We start from the raw sequence: 24,364 nt of genomic DNA on the forward strand, positions 1-24,364 counted from the left end.
ACTAAAGACTTTGAGAAATGAACGGTTGTATGCCAAACTGTCCAAGTGTGAATTCTGGCTGCGACAGGTTGTCTTCTTGGGGCATATTATATCTGGAGATGGTATTGCGGTAGATCCGAGTAAAGTTGAGGCTGTGATCAGTTGGCCGAGACCGACTTCTGTGCCTGAGATACGCAGTTTCTGTTAGAGTAGGTGCACGTCGAGCCAAGTGTTGGCCGACTGTTCACGATGAAACTCTTTGTATAAACAATCTTTATTTTAATAATATTTGAATTTATTAATTTGGCGCATCTTTATCTTTATACCCATGCTAGTTGCATAGATAAAGTCCTTGAATATACAAATAGTAGAAAGAATATGAGATGCTCATATGATGAGTATCATGAAACTCATATTTGGAATACTGTATATTCTAAACGGTTCCTAGTCGATTCAGCCGCCATTAAGAAGGATATAGGCCGCTCGAGTTAGAGACTAGTATCTGCGATGTGAGTACCATGTTTCATTGGTAAGGGACATTGTGATGTCCGATCATGCAGATAGGTGCTCCTTGTAGAGTGCACTGAACAACCCTCCATAAAAGGACTTTCCAAGTGGTTCTCACTTATCGAGTGGAAAAGTCCTGGTTTATGGTTGTACAGAATTAGTCCTTATGACCCGGGACAACATTGAGACTCTATGTGCTAGCGTTTCACTTTGACTTGTTTACCGACTCTTATGGGGTCATTAGGTGGCAAGGTTGGGTGTTACGGCGAAACATATAGGAGTCGATGCATTGTAGTCGGGGATTCACCGCTTACCTACGGGTATGGATATCCTATGTGTTTATCATGTATGTGTGGGTTGAAATCTCTGATCAGAGTATGGTGGTAATTATGAAAGGGGTTTCATAGATTACACCATCGATGCAACCACGACATGACACATAGTATCGATTCATTGACAACTCTCGATAAACCAATAGTTGTCGAATCGGTCGGGATATATGAGCTGAAGGGACCGTACTGTACGCTAACCATAATTGAATGGTTCTTGCAGGCACTATCATGTGATACCTAGGGAATCACGTAAGCGATGCTGCTAGGCGTTTAACGTGATTGGTTGGGTACTATCAGACTTGAGTTCTGACGTTCTTACTATCAAGGAGTTGATAAGTAAGAATGGAGCAATTGGGGTATGCTCGAATAAGGACATGTTTAGTCCGAATCACATTGAGATGTGAACCCACGGCTAGTTGTATCAATGAACCATTGAGGGCCACACAAGTAATTGCTTTGTAAATCCCGAAGAGAAGTAAAATAGTTCAATGTGTTGAACGGCTTATAAATATGTTTATAAGCGTAAAGAAAAATAGAAGTATGACTTCTATGAGAGAAATATAAATTTTAATTTATGGAAGTGTTCCTAAGATTAAAATTTGGCCAAGTAAATAATGTAGTTGAAAATTGTGATTTTCATAAACATTGTTGTGGACTAAATTAAATTAATTCAAGTGTTGAATTAATTAAACACTAGTAGACCTAGTAGAGTCTAAATAATTAAATTAATTCAAGTGTTGAATTAATTAAATAATATTGAGTCTTGTAGAGCTCAATTTAAATAATTATTTAACTAGTGGCACTTGAGTAAAATCAAGTAATATTTAATTTATCTCAAATGTGTTTGAGATAATAAAATTTAGTCTATGGTTTTTAATGTGTTAAAAACCATATAATATACAAGTGAGACATGTAGGGATTGCATGCTTGGGAGGTGAAGAGCCTTGATTACTTTTTAATAAAATATTCAAAAGGCATGCAACTTTTGAGAGACAACTTTTCACAATACCTAGGCTATTCTCCCACACTCCCACTATCATCACTTGGCCGAAATTTCTTGGAGATTTTTCTCTCCATTTTTCTTTCTCTTTTGTTCTTCATTTTCTTGGAAGAAAATCATTCTCTTTGAAAAATCCTCAAGTTTTTCTAGTGCAAAACTTGAGGGGATTTACCTTGTTGAGTGGTGGGCCTAATTCTTTGGGGAGAAGAAGGTGAGCTTGTAGATTTGTCCACCAAACAAGAGCTTTGTTATTTAAAACAAAGTTGGAGCCATTTCATCAACTCTAAGGAGTTGATAGGTATATTTCTTAAAACATCCTATGCATGTTTTTAGTTTTTTTGTAAATGTTGCACAAATTATCAAGGTGGCCGAAAATTTCTATGCTATTTTTCGAAATTTATGCTTCCGTTGCGTTTCCGGCCACCGTAACCGGTCCGCTTTCAGTTTCATGGGTCTAGCCGGGTATTATCGTCGTTTTATCCGAGATTTCTCCAGTATAGCGAAGCCTATCACCCAGTTGACACAGAAGAATATGCCATTTGTGTGGTCCGAAGATTGTGAAGCCAGTTTTGTAGAGCTGAAGAAGAGGCTGACTAGTGCGCCTGTCTTGACGATTCCTGCAGGTACAGGTGAGTTCGTTGTATACTGTGACGCATCTCACAGAGGGTTAGGATGTGTTCTTATGCAGCGAGGGCACGTGATAGCATACGCCTCTAGACAGCTGAAGCCGCACGAGACTCGTTATCCTATTCATGATCTTGAATTGGCGGCGATTGTGTTTGCACTTAAGATCTGGCGTCATTATCTGTATGGCGAGAAATTTGAGATCTATTCCGATCATAAGAGCCTGAAGTATCTCTTTTCTCAGTCAGAGTTGAACATGAGGCAGCGACGATGGCTTGATCTGCTGAAAGATTTTGATTGCGAGATCAAATACCATCCAGGAAAATCGAATGCAGCGGCAGACGCCTTGAGTCGAAAGGTATGTGCTCTTTCCTTGTCGACTGTAGGTGTATCGAATTTAGTGGAAGATTGTTGCTTGTCTGGATTGACATTTGACACAGATAGTAGACCGTTGCGACTTGCTGCGATTCAGATTGAGCCAGATCTGATTTTGAGGATCAAAGAAGCACAGAGAACTGATCCGAGCGTGCAGAGATCGATTGATATGGTCAGAGCTGGACATATCTCAGAATATCAGGTCAGAGATTCTGTTCTGTATGTGAATAACCGCTTAGTAGTGCCAGAGATTTCAGATTTGAGACGACAGATCATGTCGGAGGCACACTGTAGTCGGTTCAGCATTCATCCTGGTGGCAGGAAGATGTATAACGACTTGAAGACACAATTCTGGTGGAAGCAGATGAAGACAGACATTGCAGAATTTGTGTCTAAGTGCCTGAATTGCCAGCAGGTGAAGGCAGAGAGAAAGAAGCCCGGAGGTTTACTTCAGAATTTGTCTGTTCCTGAATGGAAATGGGATCACATTTCCATGGATTTCGTGACGAAGTTACCTCGATCATCCCGGGGCTGTGATTCGATTTGGGTCATCATTGACAGATTAACCAAATCAGCTTGCTTTATTCCGTACAGAATGACCTATCGACACGATCAGATGGCAGAGTTGTATGTCAGAGAGGTCGTCAGATTGCACGGTGTGCCGAAGTCGATCGTATCAGATCATGATCCACGATTCACTTCTCACTTTTGGCACAGCCTGCAGCAGGCTTTGGGTACGACTTTACACCTGAGCACTGCTTATCATCCTCAGACAGACGGACAATCAGAGCGGACTATCCAGACTTTAGAGGATATGCTGAGAGCTGTAGTACTAGACTTTGGTACTAGTTGGCAAGATTCATTGCCGTTGTGTGAGTTTTCATACAACAACAGCTATCAGACTAGCATTGAGATGGCACCGTTCGAAGCTTTATACGAAAAGAGGTGCCGATCTCCGTTGTACTGGGATGATATTTCTGAGGTACCAGTGTTGGGGCCTGATATGATTCGTGAGATGACAGAAAAAGTGAAGATCATTCAGAAGAGAATGAAGATGGCACATGATAGGCAAGCGAAGTACGCCAATATCAGACGCAGACCGTTAGTATTCGAACAGGGAGACAGAGTATTTTTGAAAATTTCACCTTTCAGAGGCGTTGTCAGATTTGGCAAGCGTGGGAAGTTGTCCCCTAGATACGTCGGTCCGTATGAGATCCTTGAGAAGATTGGCGATCGAGCTTACAGACTTGCTCTTCCTCCTTCACTGTCCGGTATACATGACGTTTTTCATGTATCGATGTTGCGCAGATATATGCCGGATGATTCTCATGTCATTCACCCTGAAGAAGCCGAGTTAGATCAGACTTTGAGCTATGTTGAGCGACCGATACACATTCTTGATCGGAAAGAAAAACAGCTTAGAACCAAGACTATTCCGCTTGTGAAGGTTCAGTGGAGTCGTCATGGCATCGAGGAAGCAACTTGGGAGACAGAGTCTGAAATGAGACAGAGGCATCCCGAGTTATTTTTATGATGTGAGTCTTTCTTCTCGATTTGACTTTACAATTTTGTATATAACTGCATGAATAATTGCTTGTGAGTTCGAGGACGAACTCTTGTCTAAGAGGGGGAGAAATGTAAGGCTCGAGAATTGTCAATTGGCATTGATGTGAGACTTGAAACCATGAGAATGCATGACATATAGAGTGGAATTTTTGAAGCATGGCCGATGTAGTGACCCGTTCCAGAATCACCTACTAATCAGAACTTAAGCATGCAAAATTAACATTTAAAACTGAATCAGGTAAACAGCGGAAAAACAGTAATACAACCCAATCGAATCTGTAAGTACAAAATACTTAAACAACCAGATCGAACTAAATTCTAAGAACAAATACCAATAACTACGAGTCAACCTCTGCCAGCTCCCTGTCCACTCCCCCCTGGACCGTCCAACCTGAGACCTGCCCCAACGAATAGGGTGTCCAAAACAGAGATAAACCGAGGACGTGAGCATAAAACGCTCAGCACCGAAAGCATGAGTATACAAGACTATGACATGCATGTATGCAAAATGTACTGGATACCAGGATCTGGGTATATCGAAATACTGCTCAGGTAAATGACGTCAAGGTATGTAGCACTCTGCGCCGTCGCACCAGGAGGTGGCTCCCATACCAAAATAAACCTGTGGATATACCGGTGACCTGACCACCGTCGGCCAACGGGGTCCAACCATCCACAACAAACGAGGGCTGAGCACCCTCTCAACAGGCTATCTCAAAGATAATCAGGCTCAACATGATTATGCAAATGCCGCATAATAAACCATGCATCATATGACAGATAATAATGCAACATATAAACATGCAACACATAGTAAAGCATACTCAATCCTGCTATCTCGGATAGTACTTTCGTACCTCAAACCAGTAGATCCTAGCAATCAGCCCTAGAATCAAGCCTACAATCCAAGTGATACCATATCACTAAACCACATCTAAAAGCCTTAACTAGACTAATAGATACTCCCAAATCTCAAAGGGAACCCAGAACTATACCTGCGTCCGTAGTCAGCCCACTGATGCCGCTAGCCCCCAACTAGAGCACAGCTCCGCTACAAAATCAGTAGCTCCCCGCTAGTGCCCGAACCTCGGGAAAAGACTAGAAACCCATCAGAAACGACTAAAACGCTCTGGAACTCTCGGAATTGGCGAGTGAAAAGTGAAGCCTCGCGCTTCTATTTATAGACAACGATCGGAAGATCCGATCCACTTCGGAAGATCCGATCCGGTGCACTTCGGAAGATCCGATCCACTTCGGAAGATCCGAACTCTGCATGTCTTCCACGTGTCCAGCCACCTGTCTTCGGACGATCCGAACCCTGATCGGACGATCCGAACTCTGACATGACATGACTCGTCTGACTCCGAACAGAACGGTCCATCCGAACCCACTTCGGACGATCCGAACCAACTTCGGACGATCCGAACCCGGTTCGGTCCTTCCGATCCCACCGAAATACAATTAATCCAATAATTAACTCAAATTAGGCATCGGGATACTACAGCCGAAGCCACACCGCACCCGCGGTGTTAGAGATACAGCACCCGCGGTGCATTGAGAGGAAATTAGTGCAATTGTGCGAACAGACACCGCACCCGCGGTGCTAGCACAACCGCACCCGCGGTGTGAGACCGCACCCGCGGTCATGTAAGGACCGCACCCGCGGTCTAGGTGCTGCAATGTTAGATTAATTTGCCGTGAGCACAGCGCACCCGCGCTCTTGAGTTGCCGCACCCGCGGTTTGCATGCGAAAATGCCACCTTTGAATTTCGTGTTGACACATGGCTTGGGGTATATAAGCTTGCATGACACCTCATTTTCTTCATCTGATAAGCAAGTAGGAACCGAGAGAGCTTGGAGGGAGGAGCTTTCATTCTTTTGATCTTTAACTTGAGAGTTTGAATGATTTAGCCATCCGATTTATATTCCGAGTTAAGATTTGTGATCCTTGCATCGTTGGCTACGAAAGGATGTAAGTATATCTCATTTTCAGCATGATTAAGATTTGAGATGTTGGAGAAATTATGATTTGTGTTGTAGATATGTGTTCTTGGTATACCGAGCATCGTATATTTGTTATCAGAACGATTTTCGGACACCGTATACAAGCCTTGCGAATTTCCAGCATGTATATCGATATTGATTGGAAGAATTAAGCATGTTATATTGTGTTTTGATGAGTATATTATGAAGATTATGAGTTGTGGCTATTGTATATATTGTTTTGTTGAGATTGAGTTGACCGGTTCCGAGAATTACGCCGTTACGCCGTCAAATTGTATTGAAACCGATTTCAGTTATGTTTATTGAGTTGTTTGAGATGTATATTGATAGAGTACACATTGATTATGCCATTTCAGATTTATATTGGCTACTTGGTATTCGAGACTTCGACTACGACACAGACAGTGCGACGAAAGGTATAATTCATGTGGTCACGGGATTGCACAACTCGATTCAGATTTGATACGAGTTTCCCTAAATCACATACTAGATTGTTATTACATTTGATTATGTAATGCCTTGTTTATTGATTTATATTCGAGTCCTGAGATAGGAGAGATTGGCAGACTTGCCAAAACTAGACGTTTCGGTGTATCGACGCATAGGAGCAGATTTGCTATATGTGTAGACCCTCGATACAGAGTTGACCGAAGTCTAGGAATAAGACGTACCGTTGCCCCGAGTGGTTGGGTAGGTAACAGACCGTCTTATTCACACCGGGATCCCTAGATTAGAAAAGAGTCGAGTCAAGATTTGAATGTCGAATACAGATTTGTATTCTACTACATGTTTAGATTTATATTCCTGTTACTTGATTTATGCTATGCATTTGTACATGATTATGACATTGCATGCATCCATGTTTTATACTGGGATATGTTCTCACCGGAGTTATCCGGCTGTTGTCGTGTCTGTATGTGTGCATGGCAACAGGTGGGGCAGGATCGGGGTCACGAGCTAGATGAGAGATGATGATAGCGTGGAGATCTCGGGCATTGCAGATTACTAGTGTTTTCTTATGAAACTTGTACTACTTATGTTTGTAGTTGTCATTTGAACACTAGTGTATGTTTGTACGAACAGACTTGTATGTACATTACGTTGTTTAATTTCTATCGAGATATGTTATGCTTTAGTTAATACATTTGAATTAAAGTTAAAAGCAAAATTTTGACCCACATTTTCGAACAAAGATCCAATTAAATCCCAAAAGAATAGAGTTAGAGCCCGGGTCCCCACAGTTTCACTTCGGATCCACCGAACGTGTTGCCAGATAACCGATCTGTTCGCATTCCGGACCTTCCGAACTCATGTTCGGACCGTCCGAACATGGCCTATAAATAGGCGTTCGGATCCTCTGATTCATTTGCTAATTCACATCCTTCTTTCTTTCCCCACACAAAACACCCACTACTCACTATGCCTCAGCGCCGTAACGCAGCTGGCCGAAATGTTCGCCCTCGTCACGGTGCCTTTCACCATGATCTTAACCAACCACCCAACCCTCGCCCTACCCCACCTGAATTCGAAACCCGTAACATTCTGCCTGGTCGTACCCTTCACACCGAATACCTCCATGCGAATTCCTTTACGTTGATTACTTTTATTGAGTCTCAACGTTGGGGAAATTTTTTCTACCTTCCGTACCTGATCTCATCTTCCCCTCTCTCATGCATCAGTTCTATGCGAACTTTTCCCTAGTTCTTGGTGGTGATGACACTCGTGTTGTTACCATTGTTCAGGGTCGGTTCATTTCTTTTTCTACCGCCGACCTCTCTACTCGGTTCGATCTTCCTCGAGACGGACCGAGTGAGTTCTTTTCTCAGTCTTGGACTGAGAATGACCCCACTTTTGATCGAGTCACTGCCTTGACCACCATCTTCGGTCGTCCGCCTACTCCTGCCATGACCGTCCTCATGCGAAGGATCTTCCTACTCAGCTTCAGCTTGTTCAAAAGCTTATCACTTCTTCCATTGTTCCTCGCAGTGGAGACCTCTCCACTTGCAAGTATCTCGATCTATACATTCTCTATTACTTAGTCTCCCAGCGCCCTTTTAACCTTCCCCGTTTTCTTATGTCCGCCATGGAGTACGCGGCTACTTCTACTCGCGTCTCTTTTCCGTTTGGCCGGTTCATTAACTGGATTCTCGCCCATTTGGACATTGACTTTGCAGGTGAAGAATCCGTGTCTATTTCTCCCCACGAGACTATCGACCATGATACCGTTGTTAAGATGGGACTCTCTTGGAATCCCGTCTTATCCTCTTGGGTCGTCGACAAGGATCGCATCTTCCCGTCCTATCGTCCGACCGAACACTTTTATGTTCCCTTCGGTCTTCTTCCTCCTCACGTTCAGACGAGAGGATTTCCCGCTGGTCCTCCTACTACGGGTACCACTCCTACCCCTTCGTCTGATATTCCCTCTACATCCCAGCAGCGTGGTCCCGACCCTATTAGCACTCCTTTGTTGACCATTGATGACCTTCCTCATGGCTTCACTCCGCCTGCTCCCTCTGGACCCTTCGATCGGATTTTCGAGTATCTCGAGCGATTGGAGACTCGTTTCGACACTCGTTTCTCTCTTTTGGAGTCTGCCTTAGAGCGCCATCATACTGAGACTTCCTCGCGTCTTGATTCCATCGAGGCTGAGATGAGGAGCCATAGAGAGTCGCGGGATGCGGATTCTTAGCTTATGTTTTTGTTATTTTTGTTTATTTTATCTTTATGCATCATTGTATAAAAGACTTGCATTTATTAGTGGATATTTTACCTGTTTATTTGTCTCTCTTTATGCTTATGTCTTTTTGATTATCGCAAAAAGGGGGAGAATTTATTTGGTTAAAATTGCTATTAAATAGTTATTAAATAAATTCTCAAATAAATTCGCCTTAATTCAACCTCTTAGATTTGTTATTTGATTAAGGGGGAGTTATTTAATAACATTTAGATTATGTTGATTATTGTTTCTCAATTTTTAACCAAGTTTTGTGATCATCAAAAAGGGGGAGATTGTTATGCCTTAAACGCATACAAATCTCGAGGATGAGATTAATGTTTTTAATGCTGTAACATATCCCAAAGTTTTTGTTTTGATGATACCAAAACTTGGCTTAAAAATGTACTAATGTTTTATATTGAGGCATGCAGGAAATTAAGAACAAGGTTACGTTCGGAAGATCCGAAATTTGGTTCGGACGTTCCGAAATTGTGCCAATCAGAAGCAAAATAGAAGCTGTTCGGAAGCTGCGAGGAGCGAGTTCGGACGTTCCGAAGACTGGATCGGACGTTCCGAACACAAGCAATCAAATCACTTCAATCCGGAGACAATTTGATCTGACTGATTGATTGAGTAGATTTCGGACGCTACGATGGACATGATCGGAAGCTACGAAGTGTTGAAGATTTCAAATCTCCGGAACGCGGGAATGTTCGGACGATACGAACTGGAGTTCGGACCTTCCGAAGTTGTTCATACACTGTCTGAAAGAATTGTTCGGAAGAAACGAAGTTTGATCGGTCCCTCCGAAGCATATGTTCGGACCCTACGAAGTCAAGAACGGAAGATCCGAAGTCATGCCAGAATTACGCAAATTGATTTCAATCACATCGGAAGTTCCGAAGCACAAACGGAAGATCCAAACCTTGGCGTCCAAGACTAGTATAAATAGGCCTTTGAGGATGCATTCTCAATCATCCCACTCCATTCTCTCTTGTCTCTTACAAAGCTTTCTACTATCTCTTGTGTGCGTTGATTAAAAGAGTTGTAATATCAAAAAAGTTGTAGAAAAAGAGTGAAAGTAATACTCTCGAGTGGGTTGTAAAGTTCGTGGCTTTCCTTGGAGCCCTCAAGGCCAAGTAGACGCATCGAGGCGTGGTTGTAAAAGCTAGCTTGGAGCTCCTAAAGCCAAGTCGTTATAGTGATACCTCGATCCTCATCGAGAAGGGGAGACGTAGACGATTCTTCGTCGAACTTCCATAAACATCTCTATCCCTCTTTACTTTACGCATTTACTTTATTGCATTTAAATTACGCATTCATTTTACGCACTTACTTTACGCATTCATTTATCGTATTTATTTGTGATTGTCCCTCAAGTCTTCCGCTTGCAATTTTTGCAAACTCGTTTTAAAAATGCTAAAGGGCCTTAAAGAACCTATTCACCCCCCCCCCCTTTAGGTTCTTCAAAGATGTATGCCCGTGCTGCCTTATCCTTCTTTCCATCCACTCGTGCTCCTTTTGTCGGCTCCACCGCCTCCCAAACTCCTTGAGCATCAAGAATCGCCTCTGTGTTTATTGCCCATACCGCGTAATTGTGGGGGCTCAACATTAGATAGTGAAACGACATCCCGCCGTTCTCTTTCGCTGTATGCTGGTGGACAATCGACATTTTTTAGTGGAACTGTGAATGCTTGGATGTTCAACACTGGATGCTCTGATACCAAATGTTGGCTTCAAACCCAGAAAGCGTACCCCCAAAAAGAATTCACAGTTGAGTTGAAAGACACAAAAAGAGTTCTATTCATCGTGATTCATTCTACCTAACTACATAGTATTTATACTAAAATAAAAGCTTAACAGAAACATAAAAACTAGGAAACCAATTGTGAGTATCTCGCATGATTGCAACAGAAAGATAACAAGAAAGATAAAATATAGCTTGGGTTGTTTCCGCCTTTCACTCGATCGGGATTTGGAATTGTGCAGCTTGATCTTATCTGGATTATCTGCTCACAGGATTGATTATTAATTAATACTTTTTGGTTATTTTTTCTCCTGCCCAGTTTCAGATTTTGTGTTTTTCGGATATTTGTGGAGTTTGAGTGCAATTTTGCTGATTTAAAAAGGGCTGAAACCGCATATGCAGTTTTCGTCTTCCTAGCTAGCATGAAAGTTTTTTATCTTGCTCAAATTCACAAGAAACATTCCATGAAATAATTCTTTTTTACAATTTCATAGAGATTTTAAATTTCTTTGAGTACGACATAAATATACCAGTGTTTTGGTCTCTTCTAAGTAGATGACAATAAGTTTGATGCAATATTTCTGTAAAAATCTGAACTTTTAGCTGAAAATATGTAATTTTTTCAGCTGATTATTTCGCTTGTGTATATATATGCCTTACTTAACCCCCTTCAAGCATTTTTGCATTTTATCTCTTTTATTTTTGAGGATCATCCAGCTTTTCTTAAGAAACCCTTCGCTTACAAATTTTTTTATCCTCGCGACAATTGAGAATTAATTCAAATTTAATGTAATAATATAATTTGTCAAAATATAAGTTTGTTTTAGACATATGAGCACCTTGTCTTTTTTTGAACCCTCTAGCCTTCTGTCTTCCAGCGACACGGATAGGCAAAACATATATATCATCCATCATTACAAGTAACGAATTTTGGTAGCAGAAAACAATTTTGTTTTGATTCGAATGATGATGAGCAGGATTGAATTAACAAAATTAAAAATGGGAAGAGGAAAGATCGAAATAAAGAGAATCGAGAACAACACGAATCGACAGGTGACCTTCTGCAAGCGGAGAAATGGTCTGCTGAAGAAAGCTTACGAGCTTTCGGTTCTGTGTGATGCCGAAATCGCGCTCATTGTATTCTCAACCGGTGGACGTGTCTACGAGTACTCCAGCAACAAGTAATTCATTTTCTCACATATTTATAATCTTGAAAGGGTTGAAGGATCGGAGTAATTAAACTTTTGAACAAATAATTGCACACAGATCTCGTGCGTGCATGCTTGTAGCATAGATTTTAAAACACGTTATTCATATATATTTTATAAAATGGTATTATATTTATGTGAGCAAGAATAGTTTCATATGAATGAGGTTGTTATATAGTGATATAATCTAAATTTTACGTTAACCTTCTGGTTTCGATGATTTTTAGGCAGTCGCCGATGGACATCATGATAATATATATATATATATATATATATATATATATATATATATATATATATATTATATATATATATATATATTTAGTATACTGTACGCACGTATATCTGCCACATCACACAGACAGTACTATATATATATTAATTTGAGAAAAGACAGTTGTGATTCTTTCGTATTTTTGTTGTCTGAGTTCAGACTGGACTGTGTTTCCTGATGCGATCCGGGTGAAATGGAACAGCAGGGTCGGGTACTCCGCCGGATCTGCTATCAAAATGATGAAGGAAATAAGAGAAATGTAGATATCTGAACCAGAAGCTTCTTTCCCGGGCGGAGAGGATTTCCTGCACTCAAGAAGGTAACCAAGTGAATGGACGTCGGAGGGGTATCCGGCGTGACCACTCCGATACTTAAGTCAGTGAATGATTCAAGCCAAAAACCAATGTAACCAAGTGATTGTTGTGATATTAGTTTGAATGAATCTAAATGTAAAGAGAGAACCTGATATTTATAGTAGGAGAAGTAATGATGAACTCGTTCTCCGTGCTACCTACTAATTATAGTAGGACAGCTGAGCACAGCCTATATTCTGACATGTCAAATCTCTTACTGGTCACATCCAGCCCATCTGATTTTGTCAACTCATCGGCATGGTGTCAGAGATGGGACAATCGCCCACATCCTATTCTGCTAGTATACTCGAGTGTGGTGCTCATATCGAGGTGGTCTAGTAGAAAAATTCCGGGAGCTTGCACTAGAGCCCAGGCTTCTAGTTGTCCGGAGAGTTGAGCCTGAGCTTGCACTTGCCCGGTCTTCAGAAGAATCCATCATGCATAATGACTCTGATTTGGGAATCCATTTGTTATCTCGGGTAATCCATGACCCGGGCTCTTATGGGGGTATCATCACACATCCCTTAGATAATCGGACTAGAGTCATACTCGCTGTCCCGATCAGTCATGCTTGGATTCCCAAAGAGATAATCAATCTTGTTCTATAAGAGCATCGGGGGCTTCATGTCTCCCAGAAATGGGATGAAATACCAGAGTCTCGTTGTCTTATGGACTTGAAATAAGATACCGGGGCCTCGGACCTCCATGTATTTGCATAAGATAACGGGGCCTCATATCTCCCGGACTTTAAAATAGATTTCCGGGGCCTCAAATCTCCCGGACTTAGGAATGGTCGAGGTGCGGAGCCCCGAGCCAGGTTTGAGAACCTTGGGCTTATAAATAACCAAGGTGAGGAGCAATGGGCCGGGGAGCATGTCCCGGAACTTGGGAATGGTCGAGGTGCTGATCCCCGAGCTAGGCTTGAAAACTCTGGTCTTATAAATAACCAAGGTGCGGAGCCTTGGGTCGGGGAGCATGTCCCGGGACTTGGGAATGGTCGAGGTGCCGAGCTCCGAGCCAGGTTTTAGAACCCTAGGCTTATAAATAACTAGTGTGCGAAGCCTTGGGCCGGGGAACATGTCCCGGGACTTGGGAATGGTCGAGGTGCGGAGCCACGAGCCAGGTTTGAGAACCCTGGGCTTATAAATAGCCATGGTGCGGAGCCTTGTGCTGGGGAGCATGTCCCGGGACTTGGGAATGGTCGAGGTGCGGAGCCCCGAGCTAGGTTTGAGAACCCTGGGCTTATAAATAACCAAGGTGCGGAGTCTTAGGCCGGGGAGCATGTCCCGGGACTTGGGAATGGTCAAGGTGCGGAGCCCTGAGCCAGATTTGAGAACCCTGGGCTTATAAATAACCAAGGTGCGGAGCTTTGGGCCAGGGAGCATGTCCCGGGACTTAACAGATGGCCGAGGTATGGGTCTCCAGGCCAGGGTACGGAGCCCTGGACTTAATGAGCAACCAAGGTACGGAGCCCTGGGTCTTGGATGAGTCGAGGTGCGGAGCCCCGAGCCAGGGTACGGATCCCTGGACTTAGCAGATGGCCGAGGTACAGGTCCCCGGGCAAGGGTACGGAGCCCTGAACTTAATGAGTAAACAGGGTACGGAGCCCTGGGTCTTGGAGTTGTCGAGGTGCGGAGCCCTGAGCCAAGGTACAAAGCCCTGGAATTTAGATAATAACCGGGGCCTCGTCTCTCCCGGACTTTCAAGAATAAGATACCGGGGCCTCATACCTCCCGAGCTTAAGAGAATGTGCCGGGGCCTCGTACCTCCCGGACTTTAAAGAATGTGCCGGGGCCTCGTACCTCCCGGACTTTAAAAAATGTGCCGGGGCCTCGTACCTTCCGGACTTACAAGATTAAGATGCCGGGACCTCATACCTCCCGGGCTTAAGAGAATGTGCCGGGGCCTCATATCTCCCGGACTTAAGATAATGCGCCAGGGCCTTGTACCTCATAGACTTTCAAGAATAAGATGCCGGGGCCTCATACCTCCCGAGCTTAAGAGAATGTGCTGGGGCCTCATATCTCCCGGACTTAAGATAATGCCCCAGGACCTCGTACCTCCCGGACTTTAAAGAATGTGCCGAGGCCTCATACCTCCTGGGCTTACAAGATTTTGCTTCTCCTGCTATATTAGTTTATTACAAACCAAATCGCTAACCTGGAAATATTGAATCCGAATTCATTTTTCGTAGAGTGAAGCTTCTCTAGTTGAGCTAAATTAGACCACTAATATAGTTGTATGTTAATGAGTGCATATAAAATGCTCTTCATGCCAGAGGGGTGTCCGGCGTGGCCACTCCGATTCTAAAGTCAGCAGGTTTTTCAGGCGAACACAAACAATATTTGAGAGAAAATATGTGTAATGCTTGAGAGTTGAAAGATTTCAGAATATAGGGTGTGCTCAGCCGTCCTAATATAATTAGTAGGTAGCACGGAGAATAAGGTCATCATTACTTCTCCTACTATAAATATCAGGTTCTCTTTTTACATTTAGATTCATTCACACCAATATCACAACCATCACATGGTTACATTGGTTTTTGGCTTGAATCATTCACTGACTTAAGCATCGGAGTGGTCACGCCAGACACCTCTCCGACGCCCATTCACTTGGTTACCTTCTTGAGTGCAAGAAATCCTCTCCGCCCGGGAAAGAAGCTTCTGGTTCAGATATCTACATTGCTATTATTTCCTTCATCATTTTGATAGCAGATCCGGCGGAGCACCCGACCCTGCTATTCCATTTCACCCGGATCGCATCATTGGCGCCGTCTGTGGGAACTTGAGCTCACGACGTAGATATGATTTCCATTCAAAAATAAGCCCAACTCTGCTTGGCAAACATACAAGTCCGACCAGCTCGGCACTCAGATCTTATATGTGGATTTTATATGAGCTCAAAACTCAGCAGCTATCCTAGATTGGCATGAAGAGCATTTGATATGCACTCATTAGCATACAACTATATTAGTAGTCTAATTTAGCACAACTAGAGAAGTTTCACTCTACGAAAAATGAATTCAGATTCAATATTTCGAGGTTAGCGATTTGGTTTGTAATAAACTAATATAGCAGGAGAAGCAAAATCTTGTAAGCCCGGGAGGTACGAGGCCCCGACGCATTATCTTAAGTCCGAGAGATATGAGGCCCCGACACATTCTCTTAAGCCCGGGAGGCATGAGGCCCCGGCATCTTATTCTTGAAAGTCTGGGAGGTACGAGGCCCCAGCGCATTATCTTAAGTCCGGTAGATATGAGGCCCCGACACATTTTCTTAAGCCCGGGAGGTATGAGGCCCCGACACATTCTTTAAAGTCCGGGAGTTATGACCCCGCTGCATTATCTTAAGTCCGGGAGATATGAGGCCCCGGCACATTCTCTTAAGCCCGGGAGGTATGAGGCCCCGACATCTTAATCTTGTAAGTCCGGGAGGTACGAGGCCCCGCACATTCTTTAAAGTCTGAGAGGCACGAGGCCCCGGCACATTCTCTTAAGCCCGGGAGGTATGAGGCCCCGGCACATTCTCTTAAGCCCGGAAGGTACGAGGCCTCGGCATCTTATTCTTGAAAGTCCGGGAGAGACGAGGCCCCAGTTATTATCTAAAGTCCAGGGCTCTGTACCCTGGCTCAGGGCTCCACACCTCGAACACTCCAAGACCCAAGGCTACGTACCCTGGTTGCTCATTAAGTCCAGGTTTCCGTACCCTGGCCTGGGGACCCGTACTTCGGCCATCTGCTAAGTCCAGGGATCCGTACCCTGGCTTGCGGCTCCGCACCTCGACTACTCCAAGACCCAGGGCTCCATACCCTGGTTGCTCATTAAGTCCAGGGCTCCGTACTCTGGCCCGGGGACCCGTACCTTGGCCATCTGTTAAGTCCCGAAACATGCTCCCCGGCTTAAGGCTCCGAACCTTGGTTATTTATAAGCCCAGGGTTCTCAAACCTGGCTCGGGGCTCCACATCTAGACCATTCCCAAGTCCCGGGACATTCTCTCCGGCCCAAGGCTGCGCACCTTGGTTATTTATAAGCCAGGGTTCTCAAACCTAGCTCGGGGCTCCGCACCTCGACCATTTGCAAGTCCGGGACATGCTCCACAGCACAAGGCTCCGCACCTTGGTTATTTATAAGACCAGGGGTTTCAAAACTGGCTCGGGGCTCCGCACCTCGACCATTCCCAAGTCCCGGGACATGCTCCCCGGCCCAAGGCTCCTCACCTTGGTTATTTATAATCCAGGGTTCTCAAACCTGGCTCGAGGCTCCTCACCTCGACCATTCCTAAGTCCGGGAAATATGAGGCCCTGGAAATCTATTTTGAAGCCCGAGAAACTTGAGGTTTCGGAATCTTATACTTAAGTCCGGGAGATATGAGGCCCCGTTATCTTATGCGAAGACCGGGAGGCACGAGGCCCCGACATCTTATCTCAAGTCCATAAGACAACGAGACTCCGGTATTTCCTCCCATTTCTGGGAGACATGAAGCCCCCGATGCTTTTATAGGACAAGATTGATTATCTCTTTGGGAATCCAAGCATGACTGATCGGGACAACGAGTATGAATCTAGCCCGGCTATTTAAGGGATGTGTGATGATACCCCCATAAGAGCCCTGGTCATGGATTTCCCGAGATAACAAATGGATTCCCAAATCAGAGTCATTATGCATGATGGATTCTTCTGAAGACCGGGCAGGTGCAAGCTCAGGCTCAACTCTCCGGGCAACCAGAAGCCCGGGCTCTCGTGCAAGCTCTCAGAAGTTTTCTACTAGACCACCTCGATATGAGCACCGCACTCGAGTATACTAGCAGAATAAGATGTGGGACACTGTCCCATCTCTGACACCATGCCGATGAGTTGACAAAATCAGATGGGCTGGATGTGACAAGTATGAGATTTGACATGTCAGAATATAGGGTGTGCTCAGCCGTCCTACTATAATTAGTAGGTAGCACGGAGAACGAGGTCATCATTACTTCTCCTACTATAAATATCAGGTTCTCTCTTTACATTTAGATTCATTCACACCAATATCACAAACATCACTTGGTTGCATTGGTTCTTGGCTTGAATAATTCACTGACTTAAGCATAGGAGTGGTCACGTCGGACACCACTCCGGCGCCCATTCACTTGGTTACCTTCTTGAGTGCAGGAAATCCTCTCCGCCCGGGAAAGAAGCTTCTGGTTCAGATATCTACATTTCTCTTATTTCTTTCATCATTTTGATAGCAGATCAGGCGGAGCACCCGACCCTGCTCTTCCATTTCACTCGGATCGCATCATTTCCATTTTCAGCTTTATGAAGCTCCCCAAAAACAAGTTCACGTTTTCAAAAACTGAACAAGTCCAGTACCGACAAATTTAAGACTGAGGAAAAAGAAATCTCAGAAAGGCGGAGTAGGACCAGTTCCAAAGCTAATGATTTTTATTGAAAAAAAATAAGGGTTAGAATTAATTTACAAAGTTGAGTTAATGATTTATGATTCTATATGATCGAGATTTTTAATCTTTAAGACCTGAATCAAACGTAAAATCATTGATTTCATATCTGATCGATTAACAGTTTTCTGGCATTTTGTTCCAATTTTACAATATGGTTTAACCCGAATTTCGTCTTTTCTGGCATTTAGGATATGAATAGATTTTACATTTTAGTTTTACCCGGATCTTGGTCGATGGCCAGTATTGTTCTTAACTGTAGCAGCTAATCAAGGGTTTCTATGTATTTTGCACCACAAATACAAGAGGGGATTCCAAAACTTGCAATCATATAAAAAAGTGTCAAAGCTTTTGTATATATTCTCATGCAGCACTAGGGACACTATTGAGAGGTTTAAAAAGGCCACCGCTGACACTTCAAATGTATACACCACTCAAGAGATCAATGCTCAAGTAAGCATTCCAATTCCACGATTAAGTCACAGATTTCAAGAACACGATTAATTCTCAATCTTTTGCTATTTCATGTATAGTTTTACCAACAAGAATCCAAGAAACTGCGCCAGCAAATATAGGTGATCCAAAACTCCAACATGTACAAATTATATTAAACAAAATGAAAGAACCTTAATCATGAGCTGGCCTAACTTACATAGTGATCAAAACCATGCAAGGAAGTAAAATCATCCATCGGAAGAAATAGTGGTATCTTTTAACTCATGTGAAAACTTAATCTTTCTTTTGGTTTTTCACAGGCATATTATGGGCGAAGGATTGGTCTCTTTAAATGTGAAGGAGATGAAGCAGCTGGAAACTAGGCTTGAGCGAAGCATCACAAGAATCAGAGCAAAGAAGGTACATGACCACATCCAGAAAGGAAACTTGCAAGCAAATTTAAACAAGGAATAATATGTTTGCATGTTCTTGCCGTAGCATAATTTAGTGATTTTCAATGACCAAAAAATTATATCATAACGCTAAAAATTATTTAATGACATGACGGCATGAATTCTTTAAGACAATACCTAAATAGAACAGTTTCCTACGCCACATACCTCGACGCGTTTTCCTATCAAGTTTTGACGTTATTGTCCCATTTGAACAGCATGAACTGATACTTGCTGAAACTGAGAGCTTGCAGAAAAGAGTAATTTCTCAATCTAAGATCAAGACTATGATGACCAATAAATTTTTTCCTTGTGGAACCTGCATGCCTATGATAGGAAATTCAGATTGAGCAAGAAAATACCTGGTTGAGAGCAAAGGTGAGCTCTCTTAACAAATAATGGAAATTTCTAATGAATCTCCATGAGCTTATGACATATTAAAAATTTCCGTTTGGATCCAAGTAGAATAAATGCATGGCATGAAATTTAACAGATTTTCATAATAAATAGTTGCATTTGTCAACGTGCATGATTCATATGAACAACTGCCACCACCTAAAGAAACTAGTGATTAGTTTAATGATGATGAATGAACGCTTCAGTAAACTGCAAGATGCTCATAACTATCAGATAGCGGAAAATGATAGGCTTCAGCAACTAAGTATGATGCCTTCTGGACAAGACTATGCAATCCCGGAATATATTTCCTGCAACGTGCTGCAAATGAATATGATGGAGAATATGCCTCCCTACCCAGTTTCTAACAAGAAAACTCTTCATCTCGGGTACTCATATCTTCGTTCGACTTTTTTGATGTAAATTTAGTCCCAATTCAATACATTATGTGTCTGCCTCTACTATTCAGGGTATAATATTTTCTAACCTCCATTACACTTGGTATTGTAGGTAGTTGAATCCACTGAAGATTATTCTGAGTTTGTGTTGCTAAATAATAGTCATCAGAAGTACTATTTTCATTTCCTAGCATTTAATGGACCATTTTAATTACCATATTAAATGGATAAGGCCAATCTTATTAAATGCGACGTCTCAATTCATCACATACAAGTTCAAAAGCAAGTAACTTTACAAAGACATAAAAGCCGAACGTACGCTTATAAACAGATACAAGGAGAGAGAAGGAGTTTGAAAAGAAAGTCAAAGTTTTTGAACCTTCACATAATAAAAATAAACTAGAAATCTTATAATAAAATGGCGCATCTTCAACTTTCAGCTTGCATTTACAGCTCTCCAGTCTCCTTCCGAACTCTCTCCTAGTGCTCCCTAAGCTTAGATATTTCCTCATTTGATTTCATCTGATCAGCTTGTGTCGTTTCGATCTGCCTTCAATCGAGCAGCATGTTCCTCGGCCAATTGCCGTTCAAGCCTATGAGTGGTCTCTCTAAGCTTTGACTCAACCTTTGAAAGAACATGTTAGAGCCAGCTTCGAAAGATCAGATCCACCTGCAAGTGAATGACTACGAAGAGAATTTCATAGAGAGAAGTTACAGAATATCAAGAGAGAGGAATTGAATTCAGGGAGCTGGCCCATTTTCATTTATTTTGTCTATTTATCCGGGAACAAGTGTCCCTCCCTTTTGACTTACAATAGCTAATCTTATAAACGTGTTTGTGTTTCCTAAAGTTTATTTCACGCTTTGTACACTACTCTCCCAATTGATAAGCAATTTTCCCACAATTGATATACAATTATTCTGATATAAAGTCTACTAATCTCCTAGGAGCACTTCTCGTGCATTGTGGCCTCTGCTCTCTTGCCTCTGGTATCTCTGGACACGTAACATTGCTTTCCCCGTTAGACAACACCTTGCTCTCAAGGTGAAAATCTTGATAGAGTTGCTGGAATGAGTTCAAATCTTCCCAAGAAGTATCTTCTAAAGGTAGACCCGACCTCTGTATCAAGAGTTGAGGCACCCACGTATTTTGCCAGCGAATTCGACGATGATTCAGAATGGCCAAGGGGGACACTAAAGGTTGATTCTCCACAAAAGTGACAGGAAGTGACAGTGCGGAAACTTCAGCTGGGTTTGGACAAGCTTTTAACATTGAAATGTGAAAAATTGGATGTATTTTCACTGTCGGTGGTACCTCCAATTTATATGCAACAACACCCACTCGTTTAAGGATTTTGAACGAATCATAATACCTTTTGCTCAACTTGGTATAACGATGCCCAGCCAATGAAGTTTGCTTGTGGGGTTGTAACCGAACATAGCAATATTGACCCACTTCAAAGACTTTTTCTGAACGTTTCTTGTCAGCATGAATTTTCATCCGTTCTTGTGCTTGCATCATATGAGCACATAAAGTTGATAACAACTCCTCCCTATGTCGTAACAAGGTATCCACCGCCTCAACAGACGAGGAATTTGGAATATAAGAAGGGATTGACGGGGGAGGCTTCCCAAACACTGCCTCAAAAGGGGTCATTTTTATAGAAGAGTGAGACGTGGTGTTGTAACACAACTTGGCCCAAGATAGGAAACAAACCCAGCGAGACGGCTGATCCATCACAAAGGCTCACAAATACTGCTCTAAGCATTTGTTTAAGACCTCCGTTTGCCCATCTGTTTGTGGATGGTACGCACTAGACATTGCCAATGATGTGCCACTGAATTTAAACAACTCTGCCTAGAATTTGCTCAAGAAAACAGGGTCTCGATCCGACACAATAGATTTGGGAATTGAATGGAGCTTAACCATCATATCCACAAACAAAGTTGCGACCAGCGTTGCTGTGAATCCCGACTTAAGAGGCCCAAAATGGGTAAATTTGGACAGTCTGTCAACCACCACAAAAATCACCGAAAACCATTTCGAAGCAGGAAGACCAGTAATGATATCGATGGAAATATCCTCCCACCCATGCTGGAACTGATAAGGGCTGCAACAACCCTTGTAATTTCTGTGTACTATATTTAGTTTGTTGGCAAATAGCACAGTTAGCCACATAAACTTGAATATCCTTCTTCATATTTTCCCAATAAAAACTTGGGACTATCCTAGCTAAGGTCTTGTGCATCCCTCCATGCCCTGCAACAGGCGTGTTATGAAACTCAAAAAGGATTTTGGAAATAATTTCGGAATTAGGATCAACACAAATGCGATGATGGCGATAAACGAGACCATCCTTTAGATGGAAGATCGATCGTAGTGCAGCAAAATTCTTGTGAATAAGATTTTTGTAGAAAGGGTTGGACCCCACCTCATCTTTAAGTTGAGTAAGGAATTGGAATGAAGGAATCGATATGGCCAGTAGTTGACTTGAGATGCCACAACCAGAATCTGGGAGTTCAAATTGGAGAGATAATGAATCTGCTACAGTATTGGAGCTGCCCGGCTGATAAGAAATATCAAAGTCATAGCCAAGGAGTTTAACCAAGTACTTTTGCTGGTCAGGTGTGTGTATAGTTTTAGATAAAATTTCTTTAAGACTACGGTGGTCAGTGACAATTGAAAAATGATGGCCCAAGAGGTATTGACGCCATTTGCTAACAGCTTGGGTGATGGCTAGTAATTCCCGAACGTAGGTTGAAGCTTTAAGAAGATGGGAAGGTAGTTTCTTGCTAAAGTAAGCAAGTGGGTGACCTGCTGTAAAAGAACAGCCCCAATTCCTACCCCTGAGGCATCAGTTCGGATTTGAAATGGTAACGAAAAATTAGGTAAGGCAAGAACAGATGTATGGCTAAGAGCTTGTTTAAGGTTTTCGAAAGAAGCCTGGGCTGTAGGTGACCAACAAAAACTATCTTTTTTTAGTAATTCCGTGAGGGCATGCACAATGGATGCATAACCCATCACAAATTTTCGATAGAACCCTGATAACCCCAAAAAACCCTTTAAGGCTCTCAAATTTGTAGGAACATGCCATGACCGAATAGCTTCAATTTTTGTAGGATCGGGTTGAACTCCCTGGGCAGACACTATATGTCTCAGGTAATCAATGGAAGATTGTGCAAAAGAACACTTGGATTGTTTTGCAAAAAAAGAATTTTCTCTAAGGCACTGTAGAATCTGTTGCAAATGTGAAAGATGCTCATTTTGTGATCGGCTATAAACCAAGATGTCATCAAAGAATACGATGACAAACTTACGCAGAAATGGTTTAAAAATAAGGTTCATGGAAGCTTGAAATGTGGCGGGTGCGTTGGTAAAACCAAAAGGCATCACTAGAAATTCATAGTGACCCTCGTGTGTTCGGAATGCAGTTTTTGGAATATCAATAGGATTCACACAAATTTGATGGTAACCCGCTCCCAAGTCCAGTTTAGAAAAAAATGGTGGAACCATGCAATTCATCAAGAAGTGCATCAATAGTGGGTATAGGAAACTTATCTTAAACAGTGACATGGTTGAGAGCCCGATAATCAACACAAAAACGCCAAGTACCATCTTTTTTTGACAAGCAACAAAGGCGACAAAAATGGACTTTGGCTATGGGGAATGATTCCACTATCAAGCATTTCTGTTACCAGCCTTTCAATTTCAGATTTCTGGCAATGAGCATATCAGTAAGGCTTAACATTTATTGGTTTGGTGTTGGGCAGAAAATGGATGGAGTGGTTGATGGAGCGATGAGGGGGGAGGGATTGTTGTTCCATGAACACATCCTGATACAGATCAAGGAGGGTTGCCAAAGAACCTGAGTTTGGATTTACCTTATCGTTATTGGGTAAATAACCGGTCAATGAAAACAGCTGGAAACATCCAGCGATCCCCTCTGTATGTGACAACCGCCGCATTTGATGTGAATTGAGCTCTTCCACCTGGACCAACGGCTGACCCCGGAGTTTCACTAACTTCCCAATGTACATAAACTCCATATAAAGTTGTGAATACAAGAAAAACGCCCAACGACAACGCACCTACGACAACGGTTTTTTTGAAAAATCGTTGTCGTATAGTTTTTAACAACGGTTTTAGTGAAAACCGTTGTCGTAGGTGCGTTTTGACAACGGTTTTCTAAAACCGTTGTCTTTTAGGGCAAAAGACAACGTTTTTATGAACTGTTGTCTTTTGGCGTGTTTTTTTGGACAATCGACAACGATTTTTGAAAAACGTTGTCTTTTAGGGTGTCAACGACAACGGTTTTCTAAAAATCGTTGTCTTTCAGCGTCTTTTTAGGGCAAAAGACAACGGTTTTATGAACTGTTGTCTTTTGGCGTGATTTTTTGGACAATCGACAACGGTTTTCAAAAACCGTTGTCGATTAGCGTTTTTTTAAAAAAAACAACAACAATTTTTAAAAACCGTTGTCTATTAGCGTGTTTTTTTGGACAAATGACAACGGTTTTTAAAAACAAACTTTTCCATATTTAGCGACGGATTTTATAAACCCG

General features: G+C 42.5%; 1 protein-coding gene and 1 pseudogene across 1 annotated transcript; one reads left to right on the forward strand and one right to left on the reverse strand.

Moving 5' to 3' along the window:
- LOC140837364 (agamous-like MADS-box protein AGL11) overlaps positions 1 to 20,138 on the forward strand; it is a 41,773-nt pseudogene extending 21,635 nt beyond the window's left edge.
- Positions 20,139 to 20,717: 579 nt separating this feature from the next.
- Positions 20,718 to 21,458, reverse strand: LOC140835829 (uncharacterized). The gene has a single exon (XM_073201239.1). It carries the CDS (start codon positions 21,456 to 21,458, stop codon positions 20,718 to 20,720), a length of 741 nt encoding a protein of 246 aa, XP_073057340.1.
- Between the last annotated feature and the right edge of the window lie 2,906 nt (positions 21,459 to 24,364).

Source organism: Primulina eburnea, chromosome 7 (genome assembly GCF_022965805.1).
Source record: "Primulina eburnea isolate SZY01 chromosome 7, ASM2296580v1, whole genome shotgun sequence".
NCBI classification, from domain to species: domain Eukaryota; kingdom Viridiplantae; phylum Streptophyta; class Magnoliopsida; order Lamiales; family Gesneriaceae; genus Primulina; species Primulina eburnea.

Excerpts from the sequence above, each read along its gene's own strand:
- LOC140835829 (XM_073201239.1), bottom strand. The coding sequence starts at position 21,458 with ATGACCCCTTTTGAGGCAGTGTTTGGGAAGCCTCCCCCGTCAATCCCT.